General features: G+C 39.1%; 1 protein-coding gene across 1 annotated transcript in view; it reads right to left on the reverse strand.

The window, feature by feature from the left end:
- PDRG1 (p53 and DNA damage regulated 1) overlaps positions 1-18010 on the reverse strand; it is a gene marked incomplete in the record, with an annotated part of 43099 nt that extends 25089 nt beyond the window's left edge. Inside the window, 2 exon segments of the mRNA XM_044090340.1 lie at positions 7290-7365; positions 17664-18010. Of these exon segments, the coding sequence (XP_043946275.1) occupies positions 7290-7365; positions 17664-17747 (160 nt within the window).
- Positions 18011-18950: the final 940 nt, after the last annotated feature.

The raw sequence follows: 18950 nt of genomic DNA on the forward strand, positions 1-18950 counted from the left end.
TTACTTTTAACCTTAAACGGCAAAGTTACACTGGTGTATGGAAGTTAGAGATGTCCAACTGTTTTAGTTTGGGGGCCACTGAGCTTACCTGGAGAGGCTCAGGGGGTTACATTACCATACTGAAGATGCGTCTGCTTTTATAAGCTCTGCAGCCACTATTGCATCTCATTTACTGAGCAAACTAAAATCACTGCTGGTTTCAGAATCACTTCTGTATCCTTGTCAGATGAAGTATGTGCTGCTCACAACAGTACAGGTTGCAAGTCCAGTAAACTTCAAAGAATCTTTGTAGGATGACTATGCTATTTCATAGCATTTGCTATGATACTTGGATACATTTATGCAGAAAATGGCAAAGACTCCAGTGACTTTTCCCCCACTAACGTTTGACTTCATGATGGCCTGAATGAAAAAATCATGAGCAGGATTAAGGAAATTATATATGATATACCAATGATCAGGTGCCATCGCTCCTCGGGTGTGACGCACTACCAATGATCAGGTGCCATCACTCCCTGCACAGACCACCACAGACAGCTGCTTACTAAGTGCAATGCTGATGCTTGACTGTTAAAGAAAGTGAAAAAAAGTTATGCACACTACTTCAACAAATGCTCATTTTAAACAAATGTCAGTCACTTTTAGCCACAAACAACCCCTGCATGCAACAATTACAGCCAACTTTCTTAAATGATATACCTCAGAATGTAATAAAATAAAAACAATTGGACAAATTTATTTCAAACCACCCCCATACACACATGACCGATTTCCACATTGACCCCTTCAGTTGTATGTCCATGTATACACACAAGCACAAAAATGAAACATTTCCTCCAATGATCCCTTCAGTAGTTTGTTCATGTATGCAGCACCAAAATGAAACACTACTCAATTCAGAAAATGTATATTAATTCACATTCTATTATTCAGACAATTTCTCAAATTAATAGTGTGAATTTTATTTCCAAACCCCACACACACAGTTCACTCAACATTCACACCCCCAAATATACCAAAGCACACTTCATACTCGCAGAAACAAACACGCAGAGTCCCTTAAAAAGGGAATAAAATTAATCTTGCAGACCTAACTCACACAAGCATTACTAGCATACAACCACTCACACATGTAACTGCGCCACTTTTTCAGTTCTCACAGGCATAAACATCTCACACACCAGCATTACAGTCATACAAAACAAAAATCTCTCCTTACCCACCTAATTTACACAAGCAAGCATTGCCCTCATACATACACAAGATACACCTCAACTGCTGCAGACTCTGCAAAAACCTGAAAGCAAGAAAACCACCAATAATATCCACTGCCACTTGCAACCATCAAAAAGTGGCAAATGTCCTGAATCCTGCACTAGGTTTGTGTAGTCGTAAAAATGCAAAGTGCGTTTAATTGACCTTGTACTTTTTAAACTGGCAGGACCAGTTAACTGCACAGGAAATGTAGGTTTCTTTTTTCGACCGAGGCTTTGGCGGACATGATTGCGACACATGGGTTGCCCAGTGGACAGCCTTGGTCTAAGTAATGGGATATTGTGCGCATTTGCTTTTTTTATGAGGTGTGTATCAGAGTGTCTTGTGTAGTAATGGTAGTGTTGCAGTAAGTTTTTCCTAAGGTGAAGGGATGTGGTAGAGGACACTGTTAGCATGCATCAGTATAGTTGTACAGAAGGTGAAAAACTCACTATCGCACAATATGTACACCTGAAAAAAAACAAGGAGAAATACTATTTTTACTTGTAGCATGTTTCTGGGATAGGAGAGGAAACGGAAGCATCTGGAAAATACACAAAACACAAGGGAGGGTGTCTAGACACCAGAGAGAAAGATATGGGAAACAAGCATTGACAAGGAAGAATCCCAACTACTTTAAAGGAATATTTAGCTCGGACTTAATTGAGAGTTCTAAGAAAATCTTCTGCTCTAAAGACATTTTCTTCCCTACAGTGCACTTCGTTTCTCTCGTTCTTCTCTACAGTGCACTTCGTTTCTCTCGTTCTTCTCTACAGTGCACTTCGTTTCTCTCGTTCTTCTCTACAGTGCACTTCGTTTCTCTCGTTCTTCTCTACAGTGCACTTCGTTTCTCTCGTTCTTCTCTACAGTGCACTTCCATTTCTTTTTTCTTATCATAAAAAAGGAAATTAGCAAGATTGTTAGACCATCACATAAGAAATCAGTGCTACTAGTAGTCTTCTTTCAGCTTTTCCCGGTTAGGGGTCGCCACAGCGGATCATCTGTCCGCTCATGACTGGCAGTGGAGTTTTATGGTGTCGAGTTGCCAGCCCGGCACCCAACCTTCCACAGAAGGCACACACACTCACACCTAGGGCCAATTTAGAGTGTCTAATCTACCTACTGCATGTCTTTGGGATGTGGGAGGAAACTGGAGCACCCGAGGAAACCCACGCGACCACAGGGATGACATGCAGACTCCATACAGAAGGCACCCCAGCTGAGAATTGAACCGGAGAACCTCTGGCTGTGAGGCGACAACGCTAACTGCTGCACCACCGTGGCCGCCCACAGGTCAGTCAAGAGCAAAGAGACTAAATAAATTAGTCATATTAAATTAGTCATATTGCACTACCAAGATTTTCATTTAATGCACCATATCTAATTATCAGAAAAACATGCAAACTACTGTCAGGGGAAAATACTCACCTCCAATTTAAATTTTGGTAGAACAATGATAATTTACTTTGAGGGAAGTTACCATCAGGGCAAGCATGACAGTTAGCAGAGTCTATGGAAATGGTTGCCAAAGATGCATGCAATCTACAACAAGATGTAGCCGAGTAACAACCACCTCTGGTGCAGAGGGATGAAGCCCTGACTACAACTCAAGCAATCCAGGTTTTAAATAGAATGCTAGGAAATGGCGAGCCCAAATGGGGAGGGAAAGGAACAACAAGGCATAAGCCTGCTAGCCTCCCTCAGAGAAAAGAATTAGGATGCTCACTCAAGGGACACAAATCCAATCTACATAACTGGTGGAGACTGCAGGACACAAGCGGCACATCTGCAACAAAGAGGAATGAGAGGTTCTTGAGGTTACACTGCTTGCAGGGATATCAGTGACTGCCCTTCACAGTATGCAGTGTACTACCACTTCTTGAGTACTAATGGGACCTGCACAGGGAGCACGGCAGTATGTCAAACAGAACACCCTTGGTGGCTGCATAGGCAATGCCCCTGCCACAGCTGGGTTCTCACCTTACATGGGAAATATAGTGGTACAACCACAGAAATGTTTTCGCTGGTACAGTAACTAGCAAAAGTAGAAAAAGTTAAGTATACTACTAATAAGACATACATCTGTCAAGACAGCAAGCCGTGTTTTTAGGGTAGCAAAACATAAAATAATTCTAATAAATGTGGAGCTGAACAAAAAGGCTGCAAAGAGATGTCACACTGTTTACTCTAAAGGGTTTGCAAATGGAAATTGGTTTCAGGAATAAATCCCAAAACCCACCCAACTTCCAGGATGGTAAAATAGAATAGTAAAACACATAAAAGAGATGGGTAAAAATATTAACAGTAGCTTACATAAAATAGAAAATGAAACACATGCTGAAGCTAATGACTTCATTTGTTTACAACCATACAATTCTTTTTTCTGCTTTTTCCTGGTTAGGGGTCGCCACAGCGGATCACCCATCTGCTCATGATTGGCAGTGGAGTTTTACGGTGCAGAGGTACCAGCCCGGCGCCCAACCTTCCACAGAAGGCACACGCATGCACACGGTTGATAAAACAAGGAAATTATATGGGTCACTCCAAAACTGCTTATGGAGAAGCTTAAAAAAGGAACTAGATGTAGAGGCTGTAGTACTATGCAAAGGTATTTTCTTAAAAACAGCAACAGAAGGAAATGACCTTTAAGACCAAAGGTTTTTTTACAAAATTAATTTGCCTTTGGAATATGAAGGAAAGTCACAGGCACTGGACTTGAAAGCATTTTGTAATGTGGAGCTACCCCATTTAACTAATATATGACATACAAGGTGAACTGAATTAGTGTTGCCTTAAGAATGTACAAGTAGCAGCCGAAGACAGAGGTAAAACCGGTGCAGAACATACCAAAGCCTTTTCTGAGATGGATGCAATTAATGGGATGAAGGCTAGAGTTGAAATGCAGGGCACTATTAGCCCAACATTTTATTAAGCCAGGGTGTTTTCTACAAATTTAGGTCTTTGTTGCAGCTGCAAGTGCTGTTATACACATTTAAATGAGACAAAAATGGTGATGACCTTATATATGTAGATTTTAAGATAACTATACAAAACAGTGTTATGTATAATGTGCATCATCTACCAAGTAAAGACAATACATGTACATCCATAATGGGGAGGAGGGTTCATTGTAAATGACTTGGCAAAACCAATTCTAAGGATGGAGCTGAAAAAACAAAATCTTCCCAACGGTTCTCAAAGTTTAGCATTCGAGAACCATTTCATTACTTAATTTTGGAGTAGTGTCTAACGTCCGTCAGGAAGCAAAGGACCAAGTGCTATAAGGAATTAAGAATTCACTGTGGTATCGTAGCAAGATTACAGTGAAGAGTCATAATGATGAAGACAGAGTAACCTCTGCAGAGTAATTCACAAAAGAATTACACAGACGAGTGGGAGCTTCTCCACGGATGACATTTCTTAATGTGGATATTAACGGACTAAGGCAGGCTTAAAAAAAAATGAAGACAACATTAAATCCTAAGAATACACCACAATATCTTAAGCTTCTACCCCTTGGAGTAAACTGTTGCAAAACAGGACATTTCAGAATTGGGTAGAGCTGCAAACAGGCCTTTTGCATAATGCAAATAAATAATCATGTCAGAGGGAGTGCTTACACACTTCAACCTTACTTTATGCATACTTCTGACATGCAGTGGTTTATTTTGTGGAATTGGTGCTGTTTAACTCCTCACATTCCTGGATTGTGGATGTATTTCCACAAAACTGAGCTCTAGATTGTTGAATACTCTTCCATAAGGGGCTTTGTAGAACACTACAAAGTTTCATGCGATAGCCAAGTCTATAAGCAATTTAAGGTCTTTATTAAAAGCTGCACAAAATGTCCAACATTTGTGCCACCCCAAGTGCTATTTGCTGTCATGAGAGTAACCTGAAACACATTCTTCAGGGGCAATGCATTCCCAATCACAATGAAACTACTTTTCAAATGGATGATGATCACATGCACTCAACCATCTCAATGTCATGTCACATTAAACAGCAGCTCTGTTTCAGAATTCTTTCACATTATTATCAATGTTTACAGCAACGTAAATGGGTAATGGCAAGATATAATGCATTTACCAAGTTAATTTCTGATTATAACTGTATAGTATTCTAAAGTAGTTAATTTACAATTTCATTTTATGTACAGTGGATACACTCCTAAAGATCTTTTGGAGAAATGAGAAACATACAATTCTAGCCTTTAAATTATAGCCACAGATACCAAGATAAAAATTGTAACAGCTTGCATTTTAGAATATTAAATGCGTTATACATGTCGCATCTTATTGGTAACTTCTTTAAAACAGATTTGGGACTTCCATGGCAACTAAGTGATAAATGTATAGGATTCTCCTTGTGAGAGACAGAACACAAGACACTTACAGAATAAAATAAGAAATGTTATCATAATGAGGGCCAAATGGATGATAAGTGGACCCACTACACTCAATGAAAAAGCAACTTGGTATATACCTACCAACATAAGAATAATAAAAAGTCAGTGAGCTGATCATTAAAATGACAGCATGTGAACAGAAATCATGGTATATATTTATTTTTTGAGCATGCATGCTTCCATGTTTTACAGTGACAGCTGTCCTTAGTGCCCCACATCCATTGTCAGATCTACTACCTCCATTATTTACCCTCAGGCTTATACCCAGCTACTAGTGGAATCCTTAAAAAAAAAAATCAGATATTTACATACAGGGATTCCATGTGCATTACTAATGCAGGCTGGATTTCTTTAAGACAAAGCTACAATTTCTTTTTCACTTAGGGAAAACTATGGTGAAAGATTTCCATAGCCTGCCTGAGGTCTTAGGCTTAGATGCTGTTGTTTTAAGAGGTAATCAAATTACAGATAATTCAAATATTATTCTAAAGGGCAAAGCAAATCTAATCTAAATAGTTTAGATTATCAAAAATAGATCATCAAATTATACTCTGAACTTTACAGAACTAACTTTTAACTGAAAAAAGTTATCATTTAGGGTGCATTCCTATGGTGAATGCAAATAATGTCAGCACTTCCTAAACCTTTATCAAACAATGTGTTCTAAAATAAATTTCAAAATTTAATAATCTGTTTTTAAACGAAAAAAATCCACACTGATAATTACTACATTTACATGAAAATTTTAAAGTGCAGTACCAGTCTGTTCTTTAAATCAGACATCACAGAATTCAATATTTGAAATCATACTGGGTTCTCTCTGCAACATTATAAACTTTTCAGAGCTTTTGTACGTTAGAATTTATGACATTTCATAACATTTGTTAATCCCACAAAGCAGACAGATACCGATTCTACATATATTTTGGAACTGCAAATACATAGCTCCACTGGAGTTTCCTGACTGAAAAATTACACAAGTTTTGACAGTTGGAATTTGGACACAGTTAGAGTAAAGTTATGTCAGGTACCTTGGGTGTCAGGTACCTTGGGGAACGGCATCATTACGGACTGCAGATCTGCATTTTTTTATATTTTCCAGCTTTGGTCAAATATTCTGTAACAACAAGTGGTTAGTTCAATCTGCACACAACTACAATTATACATTTTGCAAATAACACTGGGAAATATATAAAAAGTGCCAGCAAATAAATTCTAATAAGTTCAAAGAGATACCTTTGGACTGCAAATAAACAAGGTAAAAATAAATCTTCGCGTAATTTATCCGATGTGTCTATGGGATCCTACATAAAATGTTTAAATTCTGTCATGCATATATTTGAGAAACTGGTATGACTTCCAAGTTTGTATTGCACTGTTCTTATTACAAAGAAAATGTCTACACAAAGGCCTACTAGAACTATGCTAGGTAGTAGTTCCAGGTTGCTATGGTTACTATTCAGGATTCTGAACATGTCTATAAAACAAATCAGTCCAGTAAAAAGTATGACTGCATTGTGCACACTTTATCAACTTGTACATCATTTCTGCCTATAGCTGGAAAAAAAAAAAAAAAAAAAAAAGCTATTCAAATTTTACAGTCATATGAAAGGCAGTATATATTCACCTGACTTCTCCAAGTCTTTCTGCAAAACTCTGAGTGCTTCTCTGTTTCGATTCCTCTTCACATCCAAATCCACAATCTGAAATCAAGACAGAAATGAAAACCAGCCAACCTCAAAACTAATCAAAACCATAAAATTAATTATGTACTTAAAAGCCTTCATTAATTTATTTTTATCCAATATTCACTTATTTTTCTCCATACTGGGTTTATCCTACTCAGGGATGCAAAGAAACCAGAGCACATCACTACAAGGAACATGAATAAAGAAGCAGTCCTGGATGTAATGCCAGTGCATCTCAAAGCATGCACAAATACAACCCTACCCTCACCTTCTGGCATGCCTTACGACTGTAGGGTGAAGTTCAAAAAACTCCTTTGAAAATCTACAAGGACAAAATGTGGACATGAGTATTCGAATTCAGTTAGAGGGTAGCACATTTTCTTCCATGGCAGACACAGACAAAAAATTATTACAGAATACTACCTAAACAATGAAAATGAAAAGCAGTCGCAAAAATGGGAATAGTCTGAATTTCTTAATGGTGCAGTCTGAATGCCCAAAAAAGGGTCTTCATAACACTGTGGAATATGAAGGTACCTGAAAGAGTAAACAGTTTGTAAGCTACTGCACACCAAGCCTTTACAGAAGGAATGTGCTTTACTGTACACCAAGCCATTACAGAAGGAATGCGCTTTACTTTACACTAAGCCATTACGGAAGGAATGTGCTTTACTGTACACTAAGCCATTACAGAAGGAATGCTCTTTACTGTACACTAAGCCATTACAGAAGGAATGCACTTTACTGTACACTAAGCCATTACAGAAGGAATGCACTTTACTGTACACTAAGCCATTACAGAAGGAATGCACTTTACTGTACACTAAGCCATTACAGAAGGAATGCACTTTACTGTACACTAAGCCATTACAGAAGGAATGCGCTTTACTGTACACTAAGCCATTACAGAAGGAATGTGCTTTACTGTACACTAAGCCATTACAGAAGGAATGTGCTTTACTGTACACTAAGCCTTTACAGAAGGAATGCGCTTTACTGTACACTAAGCCATTACAGAAGGAATGCGCTTTACTGTACACTAAGCCTTTACAGAAGAAATGTGCTTCCGGCCCTTATTTACACAGTATACAGTAGGGGCAAATATTCATCTTTGGACCCTTGAGGATACAAGCTACTGGGACAGCCATCAAAAGTAATCTTCCACATTCAAGGACTCTCAGTGGTGCATACCAGATGCAGTAATGATGCATCTTCAGCCGCAGTACTAACAAAACTGTAATAAATAAGTAAAACGCTGGTCTGCCAGAGGGTGCTTATTGTACAGCACAGCTAAACAAATGGTATTCGGTGTAACCGCAGTGTGAAAGAAACAGCAGAGTAACAGCACAGTGTGCCACTCATTTCAACAGAACAGTAAATATATAAGACAACATGCATGCCACTTGGGGGGGGGGGGGTTGGGTGTGTGAGATGAGGCAGGGCAAACAGCTGGATGGCACCATACGCCCTTCATTTGAAGGAACAAAACAGTGTCTGTTGTGGGAAGGGAATGGAAGAAGAAAATAATGCAAAAGGTCCACAGTACAATATTGTACATCCTGCATTCAATTAGCGCAGCTAGCTCTGTGGTGTACAAGTACAGTAAACAAAGAGAGCAATTTACTTCTGAAAACACACTCTGCATTCATGTAGCATGGTTAGCTCTGTGATGTACGAGTACAGTAAACAAAGAGCGCGAGTTTGTGCTTTTGTGTCCTTTGGGAAAGGTAGAAAGCAACTCTGAACAATAACGAAGTACCCACGAGCTATATGTAAAGAATGAACCTGGCACTCGGGGAAATATGCCAGTTGGGGGGATGGTTGGTGCAGGAAGGGAAGGACATGACTGCATTTGTGAATTGGCATCATACAGTTGGAAACAGCTGCACCAACTCTAATGGTAACTGCAGCTTCCCTTCTTCATCTTATTTCTTGGCCTCTCCGGCCTATCCACAAACTTAACAGTAAAGCCTTGAACACAAAAGGAAGGCATATTAGGCTGCTGCCACTATCACTTGCACCATCATTTAAAATCAATCTAGACCAGCAGTATCATCATTTGGTAAATTCCCGTTCTCTGAATTCCTCTTTTGCACTGGCATTTACAACAGCTTTCTGAATCTCATCCAGTGGAACTGACTTCAACCTGTCTACTTTGTAAAAGCAGTGTGGATCTCAGGTGGTCAGGCCTAATTAATTAAATGGTTGAGCCCCAAGACACTCATCTCAAAAAGAATTCTAGCTACCTTATGTGAACTGCAAAGGTACAAACTTTCAACAATACATTCTCCAAATGAAGCAGAGAAGACTATGTGGAGAACATAAATCCCTTTGGATACTACCAGATATAAAAGCACGCCCTTAAAGTTGTAATTTGTCACACAGAATACTCACAATATTTCTACTGGAAAAAATATACCAAGAGTTAAAAGTCAAACTATGGTTTTCCCTCTTCGATTTTAACAAACGTAGCTCAGGAAAGTTAGTGCTGAAAGGATTTGCTTCTGAGCTGCAACATTATGCATGTCAACTTACATTTACAAGTAGTTTTTTTTTCTTTTCTATGACATGTTTTATCAGTCTGTCATAATGTCAAAATGCAACACATAACCTACTCAATGCTTTTAACCTTTAAACCACCATTTAATAAGATCATATCAAAACTACAGCTAAAAAATCCCTCTGCATCAGTAACAAATTAAGGTTCCAAGTATTGCTTATTAACCTGAATACAAAAGGATCTAGCGGATAGCAGTGCGTGGGGTTGTAATATTTAAATGACTACTGTTGGAGTTATAAATTTAAAGTAGTAAAATACAGGATGGGTGAACAAGAAGCTTCCAGTAAGTGTGTGCAAGTGCGTGTGTGTAAAATCTTCACTGCTGTCATCATCATAATCATCCCACTTCCCAATTTTCTACATGGGGTCAGGGTGTCATGTTAACTGTCGCCATCTCTCTCCATTCAATACCGCTCTCCTGCCTTCCGACTCTCATGCCTAACTGTCACAGGTCTTCTCTCATTCAGTCTATCCACCTCTTTGCTGGACGTCCTTGTTTCCTCTTGCCTTTTTCCGGTCTGTCCCAAATCATCTTCACCAGATTGTCTTCAGTTTTCCTGCACATGTGCCCGAACCACAGTAATGTTTTTTACCTTGTCTGCAACTGATCCTACTGTGTCTCGTGTCCTCATTTCTTCGTCTGTCCCGTTGTGTGCCCCCTACCACCTGCCTCAGGCACTTCATCTCCAGCACTTCTAGCTTCTTAACCTGCTCTGCCTTTATTGCCTAGGTTTCTGAACCATACAGTAGTACTGGTCACACCACTGTTTTGTACACCTTACTTTTCAGCTTCTTTGGCATTCTTCTATCATATACTACACTTGACACAGTGTCAGTTGGCTACAGGCCCCATGATTCTAGCTTTCACCTCCTCACTCAGACTTTTCTTTAACCACCCCTTTCAGACAATTCAAGCTGTTAACCTGTTTCACTATCTTCCCTTCTATCTCAATTCTTAGCCGCTGATATTACAACTGTCTTATCTGTGCTTAGTTTCATCCCATGTGCCTTCAGTTCTGCATTCCATTCACCTAGCCTTTCTTGTTCAGAGTCAGCCTGTAATGTCACATCACCTGCATGCAGCAGCTTTGTCAATCTGTCCCCTCTCGCCTGTTTGCTAATGTAGTCCAGCACCAGTATGAACAGCAATGGGCTCAGAGATGAACCCTGAAGAACACCCACTCCCACTGGGAGCCCCTCTGTGTGAGAGAGAACACTGTTTGTACTCCAGTTACCAGGTCATTGTACACAGCTTATACCAATGTTTCTGGGACACTGAACCACTACAGGACTGCCCAAATCAGCTTTCTTGGAACCTTGTTCTAAGAATGCCCAGTTGGGACTCTTTCCTCATCTCTAGCTTACTCTCAACCATCTGTCTCACTGCAAACATCAGGTCAATTGTGCCGCATCCTGATCCAAATCCAAACTCATCTCCCATCTTACTTTCTACTACTCTGTGCATTCGTTTATCAATTAACCTCTCCAGAACTTTCATGCAATGTGATAGGAGTTTGAACTTTGTCAGTTGTGAATGACCCCTTTGTTCCTGAACAATGGCACTAGTATGCTTATTCTCCAGTCATCTGGGATAAGAGTTTCTCTCCATGTTGCTGTGAGTATCCTCAGGAGCCATTTCTCCTCTATCGCACCAAGCATCTTTATCACATCTGTGGTGACCTCGTGAGTCCCCTGACCTCACTTTCCTTAGTGCTGTACTTCTTCCACGACAGGGTCCTTCTCTTCTCTTATTGTAGGATGTGTCTGAGGCAAACTAGCATCTGTGGCGTTTGCCTCATTCAGAAGCTGCTGGAAGTACTCCTTCCATCTGCCTTTGATGTCCTGTGGGCTGGTGAGCAGGTCGTTTCTCCTTCCATCTGCCTTTGATGTCCTGTGGCCTGGTAAGCAGGTTGTTTCTGGTTCCATCTATCTTTGATGTCCTGTGGCCTGGTGAGCAGGTTGTTTCTCCTTCCATCTGCCTTTGATGTCCTGTGGACTGGTGAGCAGGTTGTTGCTCCATCTATCTGCCTTTGATGTCCTCTGGACTGGTGAGCAGGTTGTTGCTGGCATCCCTTATGAAAGGTAACAGACTACCTTCTTTATCTTTCTGTCTTTACTGTGCAACCTGATATAGCTTCTTTGTGCCATCTACGACATTAATTTCCAGAATTTGGTAGTGTGCGTCTGATGCCTTGTTTTTTGCTATTACAACTCTTTCTTAACCAACCAGTTAGCATCCCATCATGTCAAAAATTCAGAAATATTTGCATCACTGAAGAAATATACATTCATGTACCTAAACCATTAGTTGGTTCAAGCCAACAACACATTGGTACGTCACAATAAAAAAATAACTTTATTCAAAAACTTAAACCCACCTCTCTTGCAGCAGATAGCCTTCCAATAGAAAATCAAAAAATTGCTGCACAAGTAATTGCATATTCAGTGTCTACCCACAACTGTTTTTTCAAAGAAGCTATAGTTCCAAAAGTTTGGAAACAATCCTACATTATTTCCTTACGAAAAGGTGGAACATCCCTTGAGCTAGCAAACTACAGACATAGTCACCTTGTCCCTTCTATCTAAAATACTTGAAAAATGTGTTCACCTACAACTGATCAGCTACCCAACAGAGAACAAATTACTTTCCACAACACAAACAACATTGCTAACTTTCATAAACTATTTTCAGAAGGACAAAGCCAAGGTGAAATGGCTGCATCCCTATTTTTAGACCTATCCAAAACTACAGTTTCACATTCCATCAATTACCTAGTCTCAAGGAACTATGCCTCACAACAGTGCAGTCGGTTTTAAAAGTTAACCTAGCAATGAACACAGTATGTATGCTGGGCAGATGAGCTTTCAAACTCCTCAGCAAACATTAGGTGTGCCACAAGTTTCAATATTAGGAGCTCAATTCTATTATATTTACAAATAAAATACATTCAGCTTCTCCTTCTCTCCCCGAAAACATAAATCAATATGCAGACAACTCAGCACTAATACTTGCAACTTCTTTAGAAAAAGAGCGCTGAGATTACTTTTTCCTTTATAAAAAACAAAGTGGGCTAGAGCAATCTAAACTACTCCTAAATCCAAAGAAAACTAAACTAATGGTATTTTTACCTCAAAGTGAGCAACTGAACTACAGATGTTTTAAACATCTGTCAATAACACTAGGAGTGATCCAATACAAAACTATTGGATATAATAGAGTGCAGATTATGACTCGATCAACATATCCAATATGCAGTCCCCACCTCACAAAATAAATAAAAAATAAGACTTCTTTAAAAGTCAACTTTTTCTATCACAGCATGCACACATGACAAGAGCTGAAACCCATCTACTCTCTAGTCTTCTATATGCCTTGTCAATTTTTACTAATTCAGTCCTTTTTCCTAGCTAGACTGGGGAGACTTACAATAAGAATGCAAAGTTTGCAAAAAACCACAGCAACTGAACACGTTACTGTCTTACACTTCAGTCCCTTAACTATCTGGAGCTACTTAACCTTATCAACCTACACTCACATTAAGACTGCTACGAACATCTTCTATAGCCCAGACAGACTGTCTGCCACCCCAAAGAGAACTGTGTTCAAGGAAACAACATTTAATGATTACTCCAATATTTATAGCAGTGCCTGCCTTTTACTCTATACATGTCGCTAAACTGTGGAACTTACCCCCCCAAAAAACACAAGCATTAGAAATATCTCATCTTGTCTACAATTCAAAACTTTGACAGCTACGCAGTCCTGCACTTAACACCCCTAGCACTAAGCCCCTTCTTAACATGATCTTATCCAGTCTTTAATTTTAAAATCCCAGTGAAATCATCCTCATCAAAAGTCGTACTCTTGTACCAACACCATTACTAAGTCCCCCTCATTATGCAGTAAAAAAATCTAATTCCTCACACTTTCTCTCTCGCTTCCACATTTCTAGTGAATAACTGTTTGAATGAAATATGCATATGCCTCATCTGCTGTTAAATTTTCAATGTGGCTTCATGCATAAATTAGAAAAGAATGCTGAATTTTATATTAGACATATGTGATGCTGTAATTACTACAGCTCAGTGTTAAGTAGTTTATTTGTATTGTTAGCTCATGCCAGTTACCTGTGCAAATATATGTAATGTGGGACTTTCAAGACCTCTGCTGAAAACAGGTTTTGCCCAGTCAGTCTTTCTTAGTAATAAAAGCAAACAAAACAATGTCAATACAGTTAAAACAATGGAAGAAAAACTAAAATAATTCCACAGGTGCACTGACATGGACTTAGAAAAATAGTTACTGAAAGAGGTTTGGTTTGCAAAAATAACTTGGACCCATGTGGGCCTTGCAAACAAAGGCGAGTTCTTGATTTAAACCAAAGTAGATAAAGGGAACATATGATGCACTGCAAAGGGGACATTCTCTTTTCCCCAGTTCTTGGAAGTTACTGAGACACTTACATTAAGTGAGTGGTGCAGTGGGGAGACTGTCAACAATGGGGAGACTTGTCAACAAGATTATGCAAATGGTGTTTCTCTCGTTTCCAAAACTAAAAATTGCATTCACACTCCTTTTTTCATACTCTTGTTGAAGACCTTAAAAATGCATGCTTACATTTCAAACATAAATAAGTGAGCTAATCTAAAAAAATGACCCAGCATCTGCTATATATTGAAAGTATATGACTTTTTAACCTGCACACGTATTTTAATGCTAAGGTTTGCCAGATTTATTTTTGCGCCATCCACATTATCTGCTTGACAACTCACCTACATATATTAAATCATCTCACTGTCTGACTGGTGACAGCAGGACTATTTGTTCCTTGAACAGAATGAGAATCCTACAATACATCACTTCCTGATAGTGGAAAGAGCCTAGTCAACCCCTTCTTTCCTCTACGGCAGGGAGTTAAGGTGAGAGAGAACAGGATAGCTTGTGTGTAGTACAGGTTCCCATCCCATTCTAATTTAAACCATCCCTTCAGCAACCAGTTGATATGGACAGTTGCTTACTATAGGAGGACTGGCACACCTCTGCCTAAATAACCTCTTGGACCAGACCTATTTGCTCCAAACCACAGATTCTATCACCTCCTGTATGCATGACTCACACAGCCCTCAAACTATTATGTAAAGAATGCCACAGAGATGGGAATGATCTTTTGAGACTACTAAATAATTATGGTTAGGAAAGACTATAACTTCCAGACACCTTTACTCTTTCGGCTTGCTAAAGCTACTTCTCTTAACTTGCAACATTGTCCCTGGATTTTCCATTTTCTATAGACTCAATAAAGGTACATTTTTTCTATATACCAATGACTTAATAAACACTAACACATGCAAATGTAGCCCAGGCAATACGCGCTAAATGAACAAGCACTTAGGTTTGTCTTTTCAAGAACTGCAACTACAGTATTACTACTCTTCTTGTTATAACATTTTATACAGAACCTGAATATTTTAAATGTATGGTTTATAAAACTGTATTGGAATTAAAAACACGCTAAATGTGCCTATTGCTAAGCATGCTTAGTGAAAGAATACACGTTTCACTGCAGACATTAATGGCAGAGAAAGACAAGGTCATGGGCCTCTAAAAAGTTCTCTCTTGATGCCTTGGGTTTGATGTCCTCAGTTTCCACTAATTCAACGTAGGTCTGAACAAGTCAAGTAAAACAGTATTCTAGGGTACTTCAAGAAAGAGACAACTATGCATATTTCACTTAACTAGTTATCAAATAACACAAAACAGTATTTTTACTATATCCATCTCCTAACAGGATTCATGTTACATTTTCACTTATACCATATGTAGCTCTTAGCTGTCTAAATCTTCACCCTGTATTTTTTCTTCTCTTCCTCATAAAACGTGTGTTGTGTTATTTGGAAAATTGTCGAGGACTGAATTTACTAAATAATGAAAGACATTTAAGTTTCAAACTTAATATCCTTCAAGAAAATGAACAGAAACAAATACAAAACTTATTCTAGCCACTTAAACAGCCCCCCACCCCATTATTTTTGGGTTTTTTCCAGATTTCTTGTGCTAAGAGGTTGAGAGTTATGATAACATACCTCTCAACACAAGAAATCTGAATAGAACCTAAAATAAAGGGATAAAAACTCAAAAATAAGGACAAATTTTAAATATTGCTCTTATAAAAGTGCTAGCATAACTATATTTGTGATAACATCCTTTTTCTGAAAGATATGAAGTCTGAATCTCAAATTCATGCCATTATTTCGTGAGTTCAATCCTCAAAAGATTTGCCAGAAAACTACAAATTTTATGAGGAATAAACGAAAAATACAAGGCAAAAATCAGGAGATGAGACAGCCAGGACACCAGCATTTCATGCTACTATTAGACACAAAAACAGCACAATAATCCTATCCAAAAAGGAGTTTATGCAGTTGGTAAGGTACTGTAGATTAAATAGAGACGAAAATACTTGTTTCTATAATACAGAATAAAATGCGGCAATACTAACATACTATATATATATATATATATATATATATATATATAGATACACACACACATACATACACACATATACATACATATAGATATATACTCACACAAATGAATCTGACTGCATACCACTCAACTGTCCAGATTTTTGCAGAATTCCCACAGTTTTGCCTCAATTTTATACTATTCCTCATAAAATTATAGCAAATTGCTGAGGACTGAAGTCACTAAATGACATACACCTGAATTTCAGACTTCATATCCTTTAGAAAATGCATGCACGGTGGTGCAGCGGTTATGCCTCACAGCAAGAGGTTCTCCTGTTTGATCCTCGGCTGGGGTGCCTTCTGTACGGAGTCTGCATGTCCTCCCTGTGGTAGAGTGGGTTTCCTCCGGGTGCTCCGATTTCCTCCCACATCCCAAAGACATGCTGTAGGTGGATTGGATACTCTCAGTTGGCCCTAGGCGTAAGTGTGTGCATAGGTGTGCCTTCCGTGGAAGGTTGGGTGCCGAGCTGGCAACTCGACACCGTAAAAATTTCACTGCCAATCATGAGCGGACATGTGATCCGCTGTGGTGACCCATAACTGGCAAAAAATGCATGCTAACAAATTCTGTTAGTCTAGCAACTTTGAGTTTATTATAGCAATATTTACAGTCTCTCCCTCTTTTGGGGGCTTTGTCCCCCGTAAGGGTTTATCCAGATTTTTTACAGTAGGAGGTTGAGAGATATGCTACTTTATTCACTTATCAACAAGTGCAGGTTTGAAAATCTTACATATTCCATAATGGAATTTCCATTTACCATAACGAACTCCAGTGAACGTTTTAGCTGAACTCTGCAGATTTTCATCCAAAATATGTAAACAAAGCATTCTTAATAGAGGGCACTGTTATTCTTAGCAGTACTGGATGATGTTGTGAGTATCTCGATTGCTTTTCGCCCTTAGCGTGGTTAGACCCTATAAAAGTCGTGCATCTTGACGGTTTTATTTACTATACGCAGCACAGGAAAAAATGGGCAACTGCTGTCAACTGCATACAATTGACTCAACAAAGGCAAATTGTACCGCCATACAAACTGGTGATTGCTTCTCCCAAACCGCTGCATCTCTTCAGCGACTAGCATGAGTTCACTTATCCTCTCTACACAGTATTACGAAAACATGTTTCCTACAGCTGTCCGGACTGGTGGCCAATTTTGTGCAACTTTCTCTTAGCGTGCTACAACATTAACAGCACGACAGAATGTGCTCACATGAACCTCACCTGCTGTTTGTCTGTTAGCACATCTTCTGCCAGCTCTTCAACTTCTGTAAGATACTGCAGCACAAACTGAGGATCTGTTGCCATTTTCACACGTTTGTGTTTGTAAGTTTCAGCACTTCCCTACGTTGGTCCTTCAACTAGCTCTATCCGTGCAGAAACTATTCTGACAATTCGTTAAATGCTATTAAGTAAAATTATCCTCTACTCTGAGGACTCACAGTCCTGCATTTAACGTTCGGGACTTGGCATACATGTTTTAATTAATAAAAATAAACATTGACGTGCTATGTGGAGAACAACGTGGTTAATCCTATTCTTTTTCAGTAAAGTGCAAGGCCCGCCCAAATCTTTACAGGTCAAAGTTCAAACATGTCGCTTTACTCCAAGTTCATGTTTTTGAGTATTGCACAGATGCCTTTGATTTTGCTGTGTTCTTCTAAAACGTGTATTTTTCATGAAAACTACAGAGGACTTTTAGTCATTTAATGCAAAGCATACGTTAGTGTTATAGTTTTTTTTCTGAAAAAGCATGTATTAATACAGATGTTCCAGTTCTTTTATAAGTTCATAGGTAGGTTCTAGGCTAGCAGCCCAAGGGTCTAAGTCAGTGAAATTGAAGTAGTGTATTAACCCACCAGATGCACAGTAGCAAGGCCCGCCCAAACCCCGCCTGCAACCATTTTGACTGCACCACCCACTGTTTGATTGAAAGATGCCACCAAAACACTAGGTAATATAGACCTACAAACAGATTAGCAAAATTATAAAGAAAATACAGAAAACATACGTATAACAGTAATTATATGCTTATTGAAAAATACTTGTGTACTGAGTCATTTGGGGTCTTGAAAAGTTCTGAGTCTGTCACACATTCAGTAGGAATTTAGTTTGTTTGTGTCTTTCGGCTTTTCCCGGTTAGGGGTTGCCACAACAGAACTCCGGTCCGCTAATGATTGGCAGTTGATTTTTACGTACCGGCTTGCCAGGCCTGACGCACAACCTTCAACGAAGGTACGCCCATTCACGCATGTCTCCACGCAGAAGACGCTCTAGCTGAGAATCGAACCGGACAGCGTCTTACTGTGAGGCGACAACGCTACCGCAGCACCGCCACCACAGGAATTTAGTAAAACCAGCATATTATAACCATCCTATGACCTTTCTAGTTGAAGTTGTTAATAAGCCATTAGTACGTGTTCCTCATTTGCCCATTTGTTCCACATTATGAAGGAGAGTGTTCCTTGTTTTGGAGATGGAATGTTGCAAGCTATGGCAATGTTTTTATTA

This window comes from Protopterus annectens, chromosome 12.part0 (genome assembly GCF_019279795.1).
Source record: "Protopterus annectens isolate FY-2018-M chromosome 12.part0, PAN1.0, whole genome shotgun sequence".
NCBI lineage: Eukaryota > Metazoa > Chordata > Ceratodontiformes > Protopteridae > Protopterus > Protopterus annectens.